Genomic DNA, 20,801 nt, shown 5'->3' on the forward strand with positions numbered 1-20,801 from the left:
ACAGTCCCAGTCTAGCAGCTATGTACATTAGGACCTAGCCAGCTCAGTCTGTGGTGGTACCACCAAGCCGCTCTTGACATTGAAGTCCCCCATTCAGAGTACATTCTGCACCCTTGCCACCCTCAGTGCTTCCTCCAAGTAGTGTTCAACATGGAGGACTATCGATTCATCGGCTGAGGCGGTGATGGTATGTGGTAATCAGCAAGAGGTTTCCTTCCCTATGGTGCCTTGAGATTTCATAGCATCTAGATCAATGTTGAGCGCTCCCACGGCAACTCCCTCCTGAATGTATGCCACCTCTGCTGGTGGGACAGAACATACCCAGGAATGGTGATGTCTGGGACATTATCTATAAGGCATGATTCTGTGAATATGACTATGTCAGGGTGCTGCCTGACTAGTCTATAAAACAGTTCTCCCAGTTTTGGCACAAGGATGACTTGCAGGGTCGACATGCAAGGACAGATTTCATTCCCATTAGTTAATCAGATAGGTTTTTATGACAATGATTTTTAATTCCAGATTTTTTGTTGAATTTTAAATTCCTCCATCTACCATGGGATTCAAACGCGGCCCCGAGAGCATTACCCTGGTTCTTTGGATTACTAGTCCAGTGACAATACCACTGTGCCACTACTTCCCTTGTGTTGCTGTATGAGCATTCAAACACACATTTGCATCATCACTAACAGCACCTATGTCTACCTCTGCAACACTGCCTGAATCTTGCCAGTCTCAGCTCATCTGCTAACGAAACCCTCATTTAATTCTCTGTTACCTCTAGATATGGCTATTTCAAACTACTCCTGGTTAGCCTCCCACATTCTATCCTCCAAAAACTTGAGGTCATCTTAGACCCAGTCCATGTCTTAACTTGCAGCAAGTCCCACTCTTTCTCACAGACCTATATTGGCTTGCAGTCAAGCAATGCATGGATTATCATTGTTTTCAAAACCTTTCATAGCCTTGGCCCTCCCTACTGCTGTAACCTCCTCCAACGCCACAACTCAGATATCTGCACTAATCCGATCGTGGCTTTTTGAGCATCCCAAATTTTAATTGTTCCACCACCTGTGGCCATTCTTTTAGTTGACTGGACCCTAAGCACTAGGATACTTCCCCTACACCTCTCTGCCTTACTTTCTCACTTTCCTTCTTTAAGACACCTCCTCAAGACCCATCTCTGACCAAACTTCTAGTCATCTGACCTGATACTTCCCATGTGGATTGGTACCATATTTTATTTTATAATGCCCCCATGAAGCACCCTGGGATATTTTATTACATTTAAGGCAGTATATAAATAAAAGCTGTTAACTTCTCATCCTATCTTTTAAAAGAATAAAACAAAAATTGGCATAAATTAAATCAGGCAACTTAAACATCACATATTACTATTCTTCCTACTCCCTCAGTAGACAAAGAATTGTCTAAGAGGAACCTGAAAAGAAAGATGGAGTCTTAAGGAGCAAGGTGAGGATCTGGAAGAGACAAAGGAATGTGGATGAAAAATTATTCAACTGATGGGCTACAGTGAGGGGGCAAAATCAAGCAATATTATGTAGGTATGCAGTCTTTGTAATGAAGATCGGGACTTCTGTTCCTATTGTGAACAGCCTGAGACAACAGCCAGAAAGGGAATACAATTGGTGTCAAGTGAGACAGGGGTCAAAAGATAATGGCTTCAGCCTTCCAGAGGAAATTCAGGCTCACTTCAGACTGATTATTGAACAAACAGTCAAACGACAAATAAATTGAGGGATTGAGAGAGGTGATGAAAATGTAGAACACAATGTCATTAGCATGGACACAGGGATTGGTTCCCATATTTTCAGACAATGTGACCAAGGAGCAGCACACAAATGAATTAGAAGAGGGAAAGAACAGATCCTCAGGGTTCTCTAACAGTATAGAGGTAGGACAGACAAGACACAGGCAGAAACACACAATATTTCCCATGTGATACTTTGTTAGAATCTTAAATTCTGATGAAAGATCCCACACAAAAACGTGAACTGGTCTTTCCAGTGCTGCTCTATATCTCCGGTCTTTTTGTTTAAGTTTGTAACATTCATTGTTTGCTGTCTTTTAATCCTCCACTTCATGTAAACTGGTTTATACACCTGATTAAAAGGCTATACATAGCATGGTAATCTCAGCAGCATACATGATGAAATCTATAATCTGAGTAGTCATTGGTTTAAACCAGGAGTTCCCAAACCGTGACATGCATTATCCCCAGAAATTGTCTATTTGATGGATTTTATTTATTAATTATTTGTGTCTATAATAGGTTATTCAAAAAAGTTTAAATATTCTGGGAATTTGTTGTATCAATATGGAACATTGTTGTATCAATATGTAACAATGAGAATGCAGTTACAGACAACAATTTAGACAAGCCTCACTTCAAGTCACTGTGTGCACTAGTTGGTTTCTGTTGTCCAGCAAATGTCCTGTCATAACTTCATGCAACATAGTTGCTGAGGTTATTCACCAACTCCATTTCATTCTTTTTTTTGTCGTATTTACATCTTTGATATCGATCCTGTTATGTGCCTGGTCTCAACATTTTGCTTCAAAGGCAGAGTTAACAGTCATTATCTTCCCTGCTGGTTTTACATAGTGCGTTGATACCGAAGAGACAAATTCCAGACAATGCCGATTTTTCACTTAGTCCTGAGTTCTTACACAGAATGTAAGTGAAAAATCGGCAGATGACAAAAGACAGGTAGCGCCATTAAGAACATAAAATATCAGTGTTGAGAAGCAAAGTAATGGAATTTGTCTCTTCGGTATCAACGCACTATGTAAAACCAGCAAGGAAGATAATGACTGTTAACTCTGCCTTTGAAGCAAAATGTTGAGACCAGGCACATAATAGGATCGATATCAAAGATATAAATACGACAAAAAAAAGAATGAAATGGAGTTGATGAATAACCTCAACAACTATGTTGCGTGAAGTTTTGTTAATTAATAGCCAAAAGCCATCTCTTCTTCACAGACTTGGAATCAAAACATGTACTATACATGACTGATGTCAAAACTTTTCAAGTGAACACAGGCACAGCTACTAGTGAGCAAGACAGTTTTGCACAGACTACAAGAATATTAAGACCCTTGAAGCTTCACATTTATTTACCGAGTCAAGAAAATCTCATCATAGTAAAGGAACTAACATTACCTATGGCTAGAGATATGGTAAGCATTAGTCTTGGAAAGGAGGCCAAATAATTAATTCAGTTAATGCTATTATCGAACAACCATGTCATGCCAAATTAATGACACAGACAATGATGTCCTAATTCAATTAGTAATCTGTGTCACTAGCAGCCAGTACTTTGTTCTGCTGCTAGAGGAATGGTGTATGTGAATAATGTGTATAGGAATCCACAGACATGGCAAATTTAGCTTTGTTTCTGGTACATTTATGAAGGTGCAATTTAGAAAGACATTTTGTTTTTCCCAACCATTGTCGACCAGAATAACAGTTGAGGAGATTGCTTGACAGCTTCAGAAATCAACACAATATCTGGTCACAATGCACAATGAAACAAAGTCAATTACTGATCTGTATAGTGGAGTAATGACACATAACAGGGTAGTTGATCCCAAAGCGATGTGGGTGCACTGTACAAATAGGGGAAGCACTTGCTGCCAAAAGGATGTCAACCAACTTGAAGGAGGTCCTGCACAATATTGTGAAGATGGTGAGCACCATAAGAGCATAACCTTTGAATTCCAAAATATTTTTCACTGTCTAATGAAGTGGAAAGCAAGAAAGTCAACCTGTTGCTCCACATTACGATTCTTCAGTCATCATGTGGCAAAGTCATAGCACATTTCTTTGAAATTTTCTCAAGTTCACGTTATTCTTTACAGACCAACGACTCCCACTCTCTCACTGTTTGTATGATATAGCCAGGCACTTATGGGCTACTTTTCAGATATGTTATGTATTATCTTGCCTAAATTAGATAATTCTAGGATGTTTGGAGTAGGAAAGATAATGGAATCTTTACACAAAGGAGGCAATAAAAAATCATTTAGAAACTGAAAATGTAAAATATTCAGGAAGGATTTCAAAAGGGAAGTTCATCTTAGAACAACCTTACTGAATTGTTTGAAGTATGGAAAGGATAGACAAGGGTATGCAATAGATATAATACATTTGGATTTTCAAAAGATCTTTGAGAATATACCACACAGTGGGCTCATCGCTAAAGCCAGAACATGTGGGGTCAGGAGAGATTCAGCAGAGCAAAGAGCAAGTTTATCACAAAACAGGTAACAGAAAAAAGTATTAAACAGTTACTCAGATAAGCAAAAGTTCAGAAATAGCATTAGGACAATGGTTGTTCACAATTTACGTAAACAATTTGGACTCAGAAGTATAATTTCAATTTAACTGTATTGGAACGTGACAAATTATGGGAGGATATTAAGTAAATTTGTAGAAATTGGCTTCCGGATAAGCAATTGTGAGGTGGTAGATTTTGTTAGCAAAAATAAGGAAGTCACATATTCTTTGGAAAATAAGAACTTAAATGGGTAGAACAGAGGAGGAATGTGGAGGTACAGATGTACAAATCACTAAGTAGTTGTACTGCTTTTAAGACGTCCTTGTTAACCCAAAAACTGGGATTCACATTTCTAGCATATAGTATTGAAAAACAGAAAATTTATATTAAATTGAACTAGAACCTTGGCTCGACCACACCTTATATTATGACATGAAAATCAGCTGCGTAATCAATAGTGAAGAGGATAGCTGTGGACTCCAGAATTACATCAACAGTTGGGGTGAGTGGGTGGAAAAGTGGCAAAAAGAATTCAGTCCACAGAAGTGTGAGGGAATGCATTTTGGAAGACCAAACAAAGCAAGGGAATACTCAATAAACATAAGGATATTGAGAGGGGTTGAGGAAGTGAGAGATCTTGGTCTGCATGTCTAAAGATTTTTGAAGGTGGTAGGACAGGTAGATAAGGTGGTAAAGAAGGCCTCCTTTATTGGACAAAGTGTGGAATACATAAGCAGGGATGTAATGCTGGACCTGTTAAAAAAAAGCTGATTAGGCCACAGCCGGAGTTTTTGTACAGTTCTGGTCACCGCATTACAGGAAAGGCACAAGTGCTCTGCAGAAAGCACAGAAGAGACTCACAAGAATGGTTCCAGGGCTGAAAAATTGCAGCTATGAGGAAAGATTAGGTAGGTTGTGATTATTCTCCTTAGAACGGAGAAGACTGAGGGGTGACTTAATTAAGGTGTACAAAGTTATGAGATGCCTAGATAGAGTAGGATTGTTTTGTCTCGTGGAGAGATCAATTACCAGGGGCACAGGTTTAAAGTAATTGGTACAAGGATTAGAGGGCATAGGAGAAAAAACTTCCTTCACCTGGAGGGGTGGTAAGTGTCTGGAATTCACTGTCCGATTGGTAGTTGAGGCAACAAATTTCAACTAATTTAAAAAGATACCTGGGTCTACACCTGAAGTGCTGTAATCTACATGACTACACCCCAGGTGCTGGAAGGTGGGATTAGAATTGAGAGTTAGTTTTTTTTCAGCCAGCACAGACAAAATGGGCATAAGGGCCTCTTTCAGTGCCACAACCTATGGTTCGACTGTATCGTGAACAATTCTGATCTCATTATATGAAAATGATATACAGGCACTGGGAGAGGTAATGTAAAATTAATAGAATGAAAGGTTATGTTTTTCAAATAAGATTGAACAGACTGGGGCTCCATTCTCTAGAGAAAAAGAAAGAAGATTGCGGGAGCGGGGGTGTGAATTGATTGAGATCTTTAAGGTTTAAGCGTTTGACAAAGTCCCTCATGGTAGGCTAGTGAAAAAGGTTGGATCCCATGGGATAAAGGGGGAGGTGGCTAGATGGGTGGAGAACTGGCTTGGTCATAGAAGACAGAGGGTGGTAGTGGAAGGGTCTTTTTCCGGCTGGAGGCCTGTGACTAGTGGTGTACCGCAGGGCTCTGTATTGGGACCTCTGCTGTTTGTGATTTATATAAATGATCTGGAAGAAGGAGTAACTGGGGTGATCAGTAAGTTTGCGGACGACACAAAACTGGCAGGACTTGCAGATAGTGAGGAACATTGTCAGAGGCTACAGAAGGATATAGATAGGCTGGAAATTTGGGCAAGGAAATGGCAGATGGAGTTCAATCCTGATAAATGCGAAGTGATGCATTTTGGTGGGAATAATGTAGGGAGGAGCTACACGATAAATGGAAGAACCATAAAGGGTGTAGAGACGCAGAGGGACCTGGGTGTGCAAGTCCACAGATCTTTGAAGGTGACGTCACAGGTGGAGAAGGTGGTGAAGAAGGCATATGGCATGCTTGCCTTTATAGGACGGGGCATAGAGTATAAGAGTTGGGGTCTGATGTTGCAGATGTATAGAACGTTGGTTCGGCCGCATTTGGAATACTGCGTCCAGTTCTGGTCGCCACACTACCAGAAAGACGTGGAGGCTTTGGAGAGAGTACAGAGGAGGTTTACCAGGATGTTGCCTGGTATGGAGGGGCTTGGTTATGAGGAGAGATTGGGGAAACTGGGGTTGTTCTCCTTGGAAAGACGGAGGATGAGGGGAGACTTAATAGAGGTGTATAAAATTATGAAAGGCATAGATAGGGTGAACGGTGGGAAGCTTTTCCCCGGGTCGGTGGTGACGTTCACGAGCGGTCATAGGTTCAAGGTGAAGGGGGGGAGGTTTAACACAGATATCAGAAGGACATATTTCACACAGAGGGTCGTGGGGGCCTGGAATGTGTTGCCGGGCAAGGTGGTGGAGGCGGACACACTGGGAACGTTTAAGACTTATCTAGACAGCTATATGAACGGAGTGGGAATGGAGGGATACAAAAGAGTGGTCTAGTCTGGACCAGGGAGCGGTGCGGGCTAATTGTTCCTTGTTTCTCGTTTCAAGGCTTCATTCTACGATCATCTTGCTGGTGCCAGTACAGAGCAAGACTGCGGATAGTTGGGAACCTGTCTCGGGGGCAGGGAATTCATATGGTGTTCGTGGAAGTGGAAATGACTAGGGTTGGGAAGCATTTCCCGATCAGGGCCATTGTGATCTCCTGGACTCGTTTCGATCGCCTCAGGGGGTCGGAGAGGAATTTCCCAGATTTTTTTCCCCATATTGGCCCTGGGGTTTTTCACTCTGGGTTTTTGCCTCTCCCTGGAGATCACATGGTCTGGAATGGGGGGGTGGGGGTGAGTTAATAGGTTGTAATGAACAAAGCATCGTAGCTGTGAGGGACAGCTCGGTGGATAGGATTTTGGTATGTAGATAGGCTGGAAAATTGGGCGGGGATCCTGGATTCAGGATTCAATCCTGGACCGGGGAGCGGCGCGGGCTTGGAGGGCCGAAGGGCCTGTTCCTGTGCTGTATTGTTCTTTGTTCTTTGTTATGGAAGGTTTTGTTGGGGTAAACTTCAAGATATTTCCACTTGGAGGAATACCAGAACTCAGGGTCATAAATATAAGGGAGTTACTAATGAATCTTATAGGGAATGTAGTTGAGGCGGCTAGCATAGATGAATAAAGAGAAAACTAGATAAACATGAGGGAGAAAGGAATTGGATACATTGATAGGGTTAGATGAAGGGGGCTGGTGGAGTGTAAGCACCAACATGGATAGCGAAAATTCTTTCTAGACTAAATACTTTGTAGCTATGAATAGAAATCCAGTTCAATTTTTTGATTTCTATATGAATCAGGTATTAATTTAAGTTAATTGCATTGAACGCGTAATGGACAAGCAGCATACATATGGAGGAGGCAATGCACTGCAGATTACATGCTTATGTTCCACCCACATCAATCAAGCCATGCAAATACTCACTGAACAACTACTAACTCAGCTGCTTTTCATACAGACCCACTCTACCTCCACAACCCCATCCAAATAAATTTTAACGTTTACAAATTTGGACAGTAAACTGTGGTACAATGTAATCCTACATTGAATGTTAGTAAAAAGAACTGAAAACTAGTTTACTTGAAATAGTGTTTTTCTAAATACAATATGAGACTTCCATAATTATATAAAAGTATTTATTAGAGCCAGGCAACTGAACAATTGTTCTAAATATTCTTAAACAGGAGACTGATTACCATTTGTAATATTTATTAGTTTCCAGATTCAGAGAAACATGGAGGGAAGCACACGGTTTTATATCGTCGTTGCCATTACTTTTTAAAATGCAACCTAAATTAAAAAGTGTCTTTTGATTAAAATATTATCTTTATAAAATTGAGTTCAAATGTGCTTATTCTGTAGTCCAGATTTCAAATTAATAAAGAGCTAGTTAATAAAAAACTTAAAGAAGTGATGCACTCCAATAGTTAATATTGGATCCATTTTTCTTCTCTGTATATTTAGATGATTGCACTTACATATAGAAACTGCTGACAACTCAAAATTAGGAAGTTGTGCAAATATTGAGCAGGACTTTAAAATGCTTCATAGGTTAGGCAGGCAAGTGACATATGCAATTAACTTAATATGGAAATATACAGTAATATATTTTAGAAGAAAATGAGGAAGGAAAGTGTACATTTAATGAAAAGACACTGAAGAATATGTGAACAGGGAGCCATATATAATTCCTAAAATGAATACTGATTGATAGATAAAGACATAAAAAGCCAAGAGAATTTTGAGTTTTAAAAAGCGAAACATAGATAATATAAATAAATAGATAAAGACAATTTTCTGCAAAATACTGATTAAGCCACAACCACACATGCAGGTCATAGGAACCCAATGTGGCCAGAGAAAATTCTTAGTACTGATGTAGCAAGATGATACTAGGGATGGAAGGGAAAAGATGCCCTACATTAGGACTATGTTCATTAAAGCAGAGAGTTGATAGAAGAAAAATGTTTCAATAGGCTAAATTAGAAAAAGGCAATTTTTCCTGTTTGGGGAGTAAGGGATGAGGACTCATCAATTTAAAATCACTGAATTGAAGGGGAATTTCTTTACACAAAGTTTTTGGAACTGGTGTCAAATCTTGGTTAGACCACACAAGTTACTGCATACCGTCCTGGTCAACATATTATAAAAAGGATGCAGAGGCACTGAAGAAGGTGCTAAAAGATTGATACGGGATGGTACCAGAAATGTGAATTTATTTAAACCCACCAGGAAAGAGAAAGCTATGGGGCAATCTATTAAAAGTCTTCAAAATAACATATTTCACAGTGTAGAAACAGAAAGTATTTCCACTTATGAAGAGTGGTCATCAGTTTAAAACAGTCACTATGAAATCAAATACTAAATTCAAAAGAAAGTTCTTTACTCAGAGAGGGATAAGTATGTAGAACATACCATGGGGATAGTTGAGGCAAATATGTATTTAAAGAACAGGTAAATTTGAAACATGAGGAAGATGGGAATGAGGATAAAGATGATAAGTCATATGAGAAAGAATCAGAAGAGACTCCATTAGAACATAACTACCAACATAGACTGTTTTTGTGTTATGTGTTCCATGTAATTATATATTCTATGCAATTCTAGGCCACATGAAATATTTTGCCACAGGGAGTGGTCGAGACTGTGGTTGCTACTTTTAAGAAAATTTGAATAAATACTTGAAGCAGAAGGCAATGGCAAAGACCTAGGAAGAGGAAGGCAAAGGACAGGTTAACAGTCAGAAGTGCAGTTCCACTAAAATAGAAAAAGATTCATTGCTCAGCTTTTGCTCACATGGTTATGGTTGTACTTCAGAACACATTTCACACTGAAATTAATATTGTATTAATAGGAACCATGTTTAGACTTTTGGGTTTGACATTTGTCTTTGCAAGGGCATCATTCGATAACATATAATTTAAATGCCTGTATAGATAACATCCCAAACCCTTTATTTATTTTGTCTTCATGACATATAAAATATTTTACACACTATCAAGTATATGTTTTAAAACATTTGAACTTTCCAGTAGTGCGAGTAAAATTGCTCCAGTTGTCTTTCCAAAATTAATACTGACCGGTTTAGAATTTAAGACCTTTAATCAATTTTGTTTAGGACTCTACATAAACCGCACTAAACCATTGCGATATTCTTTAAGATACTAAATTGAGATACCATTCTGAAATGCACTTTCCAAGTGTCTGCTCGACAAAAGCCTACACAACCTAACATGTACCTGTCATTTTCTTGCCGACAAAACAAGTTTTAAAGTCCATAAGGGCATTTAAATCCCATTAACTTTCTTGCTCTTAACATCTGCCAACATCAAAATCTTCACAACATCTTAAAAGGTAACGAAAACATGTAGGCGCAAGTATAATAATATATGATCATGGGACTTTTTCAGAACAGAGACAGTATATTTCCGTCTAAAAGCGAAAAAAACCACATTATCTCGACAGTTAACCCCACAACAGAGTTGGCAGGAAATAAGAAAGACCTTTTATGTTTATTTTCCAAACGTGCTCTATAATTAATAACAAGTTGGGGAAGATTCGGTTTTAAAGCCGATTTGAAGTTTTATTATTATTTGTAATTCTGCAGCTGGCCGCTGATGGCGCCTCCCTGTCCCTTCCCCCCGCAGACAGTCTCTTATTGGAAAACACACAAAGACTTTTCCCCACCAGAGACAGAGAGACAGAAAAGCCTCCGGATAACAGCCGCCAGACAGGCCGGCATTTGGCACCGCCACCCCGGAGCTCCCCGACTGTCACGACCCGGGCTCTCCTACTCTGAGGGAAAACTAAAAGGCGAAACAAAAGAGCGTCCGCACTGGCCCGGGCCCAGCTTCACATCCCCGGACTCTCCTGACTTACCGACCGGGCTGGACAGGCGAAGGAGGGGAATGGGAATCGGAACCGGGCCCGCACTTACCCGCTTACTGTCGTCGTGTTTGGCGGAGGAGCGAGACGAGCGAGTCCTGGACGAGATGCGGCCGCTGATCAGCTCCGAATCCAGCACCGAATTCCGCCGAGTCCGCACCATTTTCGTCTGGCAACCCCTTATCTCCCGGCCGCTCCGGCTCTACGGATCGTTGGGCGCCATTTCTCCTCTTGTGTCACTCAACAGAACGGCGATCGGGAAACCTCGACTCGGGCTGGTGGGAGGTTCGACACCGATCGAGAATCCTCGGCTCGGGCTGGGGGTAGGTTCGCCTCCGATCGGCAACCCGCGGCTCGGGCTGAGGAGAGGTTCGGCTCCGATCGGAAACTTTCGATTCGGGCTGGGGGGGAGGTTCGGTTCCGATCGGAAACTCTCGGCTCGGGCTGGGGGGGAGGTTCGGCTCCGATCGGAAACTCTCGGCTAGGGGAAGGTTCGGCTCCGATCAGCAACTCACTTCCCGTAAAGGGGGGGGGGGCGGGGGAACGCAGTTCCAATCGGGAAACATCGGTTCGGACTCGGAGGTGGTTCGGCTCAGATCGGAAACTCTTGGCTTCAGCTGGGATAGAGATTGGGCCAGGCAGTGTTCAGTGAATGACAGGCGAGAGGAGCCTAACTATTATTGGGAGTTAAAAGCAGTGACAATATGCTGTCAGACGGTGAGGCCTTAGGGTTAACATCACTTTTTCAGTTTAGATTCTCTCTAAGCTTAAAACTTTTTAGAAAATGTTTTAAAGCATATTCACACTCAATAACAATTTGCATTTATTTAATAAAAACAGAAAAGTGCTGGAAAAAACTAAGCATCGAACATCACCTGTGGAGTGAGAAACAGAATGAAGGTTTTGAGTTGAATATGACTCAACTTTGCATTTATGTAGTGCCTTTGACACACAAAAAATGTTTTAAAAAAGCACTATCAGACAAACCAGCTGTCATTTTGGCCCAAGTCACCGTTAGGCCAGATAGTGTTTGAGCGAAGCGCCACTGTTTAAAAATAAGGGGTTGCTCAAGTTTTTTTTATCTTAGAGGGTCATGGGTCTTTGGAACCATTTTCCTCAAATGGCAGCAAAAGCAGAGACTTTGAATATTTCTGAGGCCGGAACTAGATCAATTCTTGATTAACATTTGTATGTTAGTGTGCATTCACTAGAATCCCTACAGTGCAGAAGGAGGCCATTCGGCCCATCAAGACTTCACCAACCACAATCCCACCCAGGCACTACTCCCATAACCCCATGTATTTACCCTGCCAATCCCCTGACACTAGGATTAATTTAACATGGCCAATCAACCTAACCCACACATCTTTGGACTGTGGGAGGAAACCGGAGCACCCGGAGGAAACCCACACAGACACGGGGAGAATGTGCAAACTCCACACAGACAGTGACCCAAGCCGGGAGTCGAACCCAGGTCCCTGGCACTGTGAGGCAGCAGTGCTAACCACTGTGCCACCGTGCTGCCCAGAAACACATGTTCATATGTTTGTAAAACTAATTATAGACACATAGGTCCACACAAAGTGGAAGACAAATGTTACTAGCTGAATGATGGGGTCAAGATGCATTCTCAACCCTGTAAGTATTTGCATGCTAACTTTGTAAACCAGCAACATCATTCAAGGATGTCAGGATCAATCCTTGAAGGTGGCAATACAGGTGGAGAAGGTGGTGAAGAAGGCATATGGTATGCTTGCCTTTATAGGACGGGGTAGAGAGTATAAAAGCTGGAGTCTGATGATGCAGCTGTATAGAATGCTGGTTAGGCCACATTTGGAGTACTGCGTCCAGTTCTGGTCGCCGCACTACCAGGAGGACGTGGAGGCGTTAGAGAGAGTGCAGAGAAGGTTTACCAGGATGTTGCCTGGTATGGAGGGTCTTAGCTATGAGGAGAGATTGGGTAAACTGGGGTTGTTCTCCCTGGAAAGACGGAGAATGAGGGGAGATCTAATAGAGGTGTACAAGATTATGAAGGGGATAGATAGGGTGAACGGTGGGAAGTTTTTTCCCAGATCAGAAGTGACGTTCACGAGGGGTCACGGGCTCAAGGTGAGAGGGGCGAAGTATAACTCGGATATTAGAGGGATGTTTTTTACACAGAGGGTGGTGGGGGCCTGGAATGCGCTGCCAAGTAGGGTGGTGGAGGCAGGCACGCTGACATCGTTTAAGACTTACCTGGATAGTCACATGAGCAGCCTGGGAATGGAGGGATACAAACGATTGGTCTAGTTGGACCAAGGAGCGGCACAGGCTTGGAGGCCCGAAGGGCTGTTTCCTGTGCTGTACTGTTCTTTGTTCTCTTTTGTAATCACATTGATTGAAGGCTTTTAGAAGCAATATTCCAACAATAAAAAATGAAATGATCGAGTGCATTTAATGTGGGGAACCATGTAGATGCAGGTTAAGATACAGGCAACAGAGATTTGGATGAGCTCAAGTTTATGTAGAATGGATTGCTGGGAGACCGCCAGAAAAGTATTGGAATAATTATCTCTGGAGGTAACAAAAGCATGGATAAAAATCAGCTGATGCAAGGGGTAATTTTATAGAGATGGAAATAGGCAGTTGATGTGATGGTGAAAATATGGACTTGAAAACTGAATTCTGGGTTAAGTAGAACATCAAGGTTGCAAATAGTCTGTTTCAGTTTGTGACAGTGGCCTGGAGGTCAGTGACTGTAAACAGTGGCACAAGAATAGGGTTTCATAGAATAGAATCCCTACAGTGCAGAAAAGGCCATTTAGCCCATCAAGTCTACACCAACTCTCTGACAAAGTATCTTACCCAGGCCCTCTTCCCCACCCTATCCCTGTAACCCCATACATTTCCCATGAATAATCCATCTAACTTACATATCTTGGGACACTAAGGGGAAACTTAGCATAGCCAATCCACCTAACCTGCACATTTTTGGACTGTGGGAGGAAACCAGAGCAACCAGAGGAAACCCACGCAGATGTGGGGAGAATGTGCAAACTCCACACAGTCACCCAAGGCCGGAATTGAACCTGGGTCCCTGGAGCTGTGAGGCAGCAGTGCTAACCACTGTGCCGCCGTGCTGGTTTGTGGTGAGGGAAGAAGACGATGGCTTTCATCTTCCCAAATTTTTAATTTAGCACATTGCGGCTCATCCAGGACCCTGACATCACAGATGTAGTGGAGAAAACAAGGGTTAGTATTCAGTCCCTTGGACCTTTTCTGCCATCCAACAATATCAGGGCTCATCTGTATCTTAATTTCATCCAACTGCCTTGGCTTCATATTATTTTGTATCCAAAAATAATCTGGTGACCTTAGATTTCAAATTATTAACTGAGCTAGCACTTACTGCTTTTTGTGTAAAAGAATTCCACATTTCTCCAACCCTGTGCGTGAAGAAATTTATCTTACCTTCTGTCCTGAAAAACCATTTTCCGAGTTTAAGACTGTGAGCAGGATTTTCCAGTCCTGCCTGCTGTGGCACCTGAAATTCCTGCCCTAGGTCAATGGATCTTTTGCTGATCCGTCAAATTTTCAATCCCACCAGTGACAATTCCCATGGTAGGCAACAGTGGAAAATTTAAGTAAATGCTACTTGTCCTCAATTCCCTTATCAGTAGAAAGCTTCTCTTTATCTACTCTATAAACTCCTTCCAACATCCTATAAACTTCAAACAATTCCATAGAATACAAATGTACTTTATGTAATCCCTGCTCATAAACTAACCTATGGAGCTCTGGTAACATTTTGGGGAATCTGCATTGCACTCCTTCCAATGCCAATATTTACTTTCTAAGGTGTGGTACTCAGAATGTAGACAATTCTGTACTAATGCACCAAGGCTCCTTTGATAGAACCTTCCAAAGCTGGGGTCTCTACCACTTAGAAGGGCAAGGAAAGCAGGTACATGGCTACCCCACCACCAGCAAATTCCTCTCCAGGTTACACACCAGCCTGACTTGGACCTATATGACTGTTCTGTCGCTGCGTCAAAATCCTGGAACTGCCTTCCTATTGGACTCTGAATGAATCTATACCAGTTAGACTACAGCAGTTCAAGGCGGTGGCTCATCAATACCTTCTCAAGTTTAATAAATGCTGCCCTTGCTAATGATGCTCATGTCCCATGAATGGATAAGAAGAAAAATCTGGTTTAATTAGGGCTTTGTACAACTAGTAAAACTTGCTCACTCTTGCATTCTGGCCATGGGTGGAGCCCTGCAGGGGTCTGTGGAGGAGCCTGAGCTTTGTATAATTTACTACAGTGACGTAGATAAGGGGAGCAAAGGCAGGGTAGATAAATTTTCAGACGACATAAAGATAGCTAGGAAAGTATGTCATGAAGAAGACATAAGAATTTGCAGAGGCATATAGATAGGTTGAGTGAGTGACCAAAAATCTGACAGATGGAGCTTAATGAGGGAAAATGTGAAGTTATTCACTTTGGCGGGAAGAATAAAAAAGTAGAGCACCACTTAAACAGAGAAGAACTGCAGGATTCCAAGGTGCAGCGGGATCTATATGGTCTAGTACATGAGTCACAAAAGATTAGTGTGCATGTAGAGCACAGAATCAAGAAGGAATACTGAACTTTATTACAAGAGGAATTGAACCAAAAAGTAAGGATTTTATGCTTCAGTTATGCAGGGCATTGGCGAGACCACATCTCAAATACTGCATGCAGTTTTGATCACCCTGTTTAAGAAAGGATCTAAATATGTTAGAGGTGGTCAGAAGAGATTTAATAGATTGATCCCTGGAATCAGTGGGTTGTTTTATGAGGATAGGTTGGACAGACTGGGCTTGGTTCCACTGGAGTTTGGAAGAGTAAGGTATATAAGATCCTGAATAATCTTGACAAGGTGGACATGGTATGGATGTTTCCTCCTGATGGGTGAGTCCAGAGCTATGGGTCACTGTTTTAGAATTCGGGTCACTCTTACAGCACAGAAGAGGATAACTTTTTTTTCTCTCAGAAAGTTGTGTAACTTTGGAACCCTCTGCCTCAGAAGGCAGTTGAGATGGGATCATTGACTATTTTTAAGGCAGAGGTAGATGGATTGTTGTTTGGCGAGGGAATCAAAGGTTATTGGGGTAGATGGGTATGTGGAACACGAAACAGAAACAGATCGGCCATAATCGTATTGAAAGGTAGAACAGGCTCAAGGGGATAAATGGACTATTTCTGCTCCTATTTCGTATGTTTATTTACCATTATTGAAATCTATCTGCCACTGTTTTACTCATTCACTTAATCAATTAGTCTTTTTGTAATTTTATGTTTCCATCTATATTGCTTACTATATCACCAATGTCTGTGCCATTAACAAACGTGGGTATGAGTGGGGTGATGGTGAGATAAAGGTGCATGTTGTCAGCTTATATATGAAAGTGGATATCACGCCTTCAGATGTGGTTGCTGAGAGACAGAATGAATGAGAATTAGGAGGAGATCAAGGCTAGATCGTTTAGGACTCCAGATGTAACACATTACAGGAGATTCTCAGGCTAAGACTGGATAAATAAGAATGAAAGCAGGCAAGACTAAATTCAACAATGGTTACAGTGTAATTAACCATGTCAAAGGCTGCAGAAAAGTTAAAAAGGTGAGGAGCACCATGGTTACAGTCATAGAGAATGTTATTTGTGATTATTGATTAGAGCTGTTTCAGTGACAGGACAGAAACATGATTGAAGGGATTCAAATAAAGAATTGTGGGGAAAATGAGCATGGATTTGGAGGCACTTGTTCAAGGGCTTTGGAGAGTAAAAGGAGTTTGGTGGTGGTGTGCAGTTTGCATATACAAGGTGGGCTTGACTATTGTGAGGAGGTGAGATCAATCTGGCAGATTTGAAAGGGCAGGAGACAGTACTGGGGAGAGGGAACCACTGACAATACCAACCAGCATGAGAAGAAGGATGGCAAGTTGGTTGGTGAGATGTTTAGTAGGACGAGGGTTGAAAGAGGAGGCAGTGGGTCTCATGTTAAGAGAAAAACATAAAGAAAGGCTTGTATTTATATAGTGCTTATCACAACCAGCTGATGTCTCAAAGTGCTTTGCAGCTAATGAAGCACTGTTGAAATGTAGTCACTATTGTACTGTAGGAAGTGTGATAGCCAATTTGTGCACCATAAGCTCCCACTAACAAATGTGATGGTGTCAGATCTGTTTTTGTGATTTTGATTGAGGGATTAATCTTGGTCAGGATGCCCTCTTAATACTTTTCTTCAAAATATTACCATGCGATCTTTTACATCCAAGCAAGTATTTTGGAATATTTCCAAGATGGCGCCGGAGCGAGGTGACTTGGTGCAAGCTGTGCCCAGCGTACCTTCTAATTCTACCTTTTACTCTCATTCTCCCAATGTTCTTTTGATTTAATTTGATTTGATTTATTATTGTCACATATATCAGTGTACAGTGAAAAGTATTATTTCTTTACAAAAGGGGAGAGTGCAGAATGTAGTGTTACAGTCATAGCCAGGGTGTAGAGTATGAACGGTATGTTTTGTCTGTTTAACGCACAAGAAACAATACTTTTCACTGTATACTAATACATGTGACAATAATAAATCAAATCAAGCAGACAGATTTAACATTTAATCTGAAAGATGGCACCTTTGACAGTGCAGTATTCCCTCATTTCTGCACTGGAATGTCAACGTTGATAAGAGAGAAGGTAGAGAAAGTTGCAAGTTCGGGGCTGAGCAAGGGGGAAAGAAAGTAAAGAGGCTTGACTTGGAAAAGGGAAATGAAGGGATACAGCATTGACAGCTGAACAGATGGTGTCCATCTTAATGTATATTGTTGGAGGTGAGGGTGAAGGGGTCAGAGGAGAGTTTTTAAAGAGATTGTTGATATTGGAGAAAAAAGCTGGATTTTGCTTTCCAAGATGGCCCTGGAGTTGAGAGCCATTTTGGCAGAGATGAACAAATAGGTTCAAGTCTGTGGCTCTTGTACTTGAGAGAAAAAGTAATGTGGTGAGACTAAGGGTTTTATCACAAACAAATCATTAAACATGGAGGTTCGGATTTTCTTGGGCAGATTGATAGCTCTGTGGTGAAATGAGGACCAATAGTTAGACAGTTGTAAGTTTGAAAGTGTTGTTATAAATTACTTGGGAGAGAGTTTTTTCGTGGGGTAGACGCAGAAGTGGATGAGGGGAGTTGGAAGGGAGAATGTGAACAGTGAGATATACAAGGAAATGACCAGCGATGGCCTAGTTTATGGTTTAGATTATGGTAATAGGGACTGGTAAAGTGGCAAGGATGATGTCTGTGATTTGGTAGGAAATCTTATCAGGAGAACAAGATTAAGAGAGGACAGCTGGGCAGTGATCAAAAAGGAAAGAAAAATAGGCCAGTTTAGATGGAGGTTGAAATATTGAGTATCAGAAGTTGTTTGGTAGACACCATGATAAAGGAAAGGACTGAGGATATCTCAGTGAGAAACCTGAGGTGGAATTTGGTTGAACAGCAGAGAACAAAAAGTTTAAAGGAGCGACAAAATGGATTAGGTATGATAAAGTGCATAAACTAGGCTCATATTCCCCTAAATGTAGAAGATTAAAGATTGATCTAATTGAAGTTTGTACAGTGATTGAAGAATTTAATATTGTATTTAGAGAGAAATTATTTTCTCTAGTGGGGGAGTCCAGAACAAGGGGATATCTTTTTACCTTGAAGTTAAGCTGGGCCATTCAGGGGTGATCTCAGGAAGCACTTCTTCTTATAAAGTGCAGTGGGAGTTTGGAAGACTCCTCCCAAAATGTTGCTGTATAGCCTTTCAATGGCAAATATTTTTCCTGAGATTTGTCGTCCAAAACTTAATGCTATATTCCATTATTGTATGTTTGAAAAAATACATCATAAAGTTGTTGAGATGAATTTTTAAAAAAATCTTTAATTGAAATTTCTGAAGCAGTGCTCATCTGTTGTCTAAAGTGAAAATTTATTTTCTTTGAGAGTTGTAAAGAGTTTGCTTCTGCTGTTAATCTAACAATTGGGTTTATTTCACAATTTCTGTTACTACTTTTGAAGAATTGTCATAGTTTGGAATTCAAATAGGAAGTGAGACTGGAGCACTGATGAGCATTATTTAACTAAGACAATTACACTGAAAAGTCCTTATTTAGGGTTTCATACAATGTACGACTATGATATATGGTAGACTGTTGATTTGTTTGTTGGGATGTAATGTTCAGATATGGTGAAGGTCAGTTTTTAGCTTGTTACCATGCAGTAATCAGGGAGAAAACTAGAGCCTTACTTGTTCAAAACAGTTGGCCAGACTACAGGGAAATGGGAATAGTGATAATAGTAACCAATCAATTTATAATAAATTACAGGCCCTGGACTAGAGGCAGTTAGTCAGATCAAATGAAAACACAGCACTCAGCTGTGTAAGATTACCAGCCCAAAGGAGATTTCTTTTTGCACTCAGGAAGGCAGAAAAAATTCCAAAATGAAATGATTAATTTAGCAGCTCAGCTATCCCCTTCATGGAAACAGCAGGTTAAAGAACTGTTACGTACTTTTCACTCGCTGTTTTCAGACGAATTGGGTTATGCACAACAACTTTAAATCTGTGCCCTCTTATTCTCGATCCTTTTATGAGCAGAAAGTTTCTCCCTATCTACTCTGTCCAGTCCCCTCATGATTTTCAACACATCTGTCAAATCTCCTCTTATCCTTCTCCTTTCTAAGGAGAACAATCCCAACATTTTCAATCTATTTTAATATTGAAGTTTCTCATCACTGGAACCAATTTTGTAAACCTCTTCTGCACTATCTCCAATGCATTCACATCCTTTCTAAACTGTAAATCTGCCCTGATGACCACAAAACACGAAGCTTTGACAGCATGTTTCTTTTTGCAGCAATGCTAAATGCAAGTTAATTTGTTATAGGCGTGCCATGATTAACCTGATCTGAAAGCTGGAGCCAAACCAATTGTGAAATCGTGTTTACAAAGTTGAAAGAAATTCAACAAGCTGGTTTTACAAATTCATGCTTTGGGCACAGATCCTCTTTTACATGAAGCTTACGATTTCTCAATATGCGCTCAAAGCCAGGGAAGCTCTGTGTCAGAAGCATGTCTTTATAAAACTGCCTGATGAGTCGACATGGTGTTAGCAAGACCGGATTATACTCAAATGTTCATTTGTGTCTTGTAGACATCAGGCACTTGACAGACACTTTGAGTCACACTGAGGTGAATAATATTAGGGAGGAGCACTCAGTCCTCTACCTCAGTGTTGTCCAATCAGAATCAAAGTGAAGGGTTTAGCAGGGAAAGGAGAAAAGGTAAAGAGTAGGGAAGTGAAGGGATAAAGAGTGAAAGGCGGAAAAAGGAAGTAGCACTTGGGGTAGTTATGGGTGGTGGAGGTGGAAGTTTCTGCTGTAGCTAATGGAGGTATCGGTGTTAAAATTCATTGTTTTTTCTTTTCACATTTGTAACGTCAGAACAACCTGCAACTTAATTTCCTGTCACAATAACAGTGTATCACATGTTAGCTGCCCACATGAAGGAGTATGCTAGCAAAACAAATAACTTTGAGCCCAGTGAAATCCAAATTCAAAGGCATGGGAACACTAAATCACAGAGAAAACTTAACCACTTTGTTTCATTCTGAATGTTAAAGGATTAATGTTTCTGAAAAGGTTTTGGTTGCAATAAATATTACCATTGAAAGGGTATGCTGGAGATCTCCTTTGGAATTCCTCTGTACTTATGCAACTTAGAGGAGGAGGAGGATAATTACAGTGAACATGATGATGATGAGCAAGAAGCTTTTGGTTTCAGTAGCTATAAGGCAGCAATGGAGAAGAAAAGCACTTGAAGGAACACAGCTGAGTGATTTATAGGCCCCGATAAATGCTTCTGGACCTGTGTGAGCAGCATGACTCTTTAACATCTACTTTAGTAAGAAG

General features: G+C 41.0%; 1 protein-coding gene and 1 long non-coding RNA gene across 3 annotated transcripts in view; one reads left to right on the forward strand and one right to left on the reverse strand.

The window, feature by feature from the left end:
• The window catches only part of atad2b (ATPase family AAA domain containing 2B), a 133,050-nt gene extending 121,960 nt beyond the window's left edge, over window positions 1–11,090 (reverse strand). For both annotated transcript variants that reach the window (XM_078213086.1, XM_078213087.1), the window contains exon 1: window positions 10,880–11,090. In XM_078213086.1, the coding sequence (XP_078069212.1) occupies window positions 10,880–10,990 (111 nt within the window). In that variant the 5' untranslated portion in view covers window positions 10,991–11,090. The remainder of the gene's footprint in view (window positions 1–10,879) is intronic.
• Window positions 10,628–20,801, forward strand: part of LOC144493714 (uncharacterized) — a 30,569-nt gene continuing 20,395 nt past the window's right edge. Inside the window, exon 1 of the long non-coding RNA XR_013497781.1 lies at window positions 10,628–11,150. This is a non-coding gene — a long non-coding RNA (uncharacterized LOC144493714). The remainder of the gene's footprint in view (window positions 11,151–20,801) is intronic.

The sequence above is a fragment of the Mustelus asterias genome, chromosome 5, assembly GCF_964213995.1.
Source record: "Mustelus asterias chromosome 5, sMusAst1.hap1.1, whole genome shotgun sequence".
Classification (NCBI taxonomy): domain Eukaryota; kingdom Metazoa; phylum Chordata; class Chondrichthyes; order Carcharhiniformes; family Triakidae; genus Mustelus; species Mustelus asterias.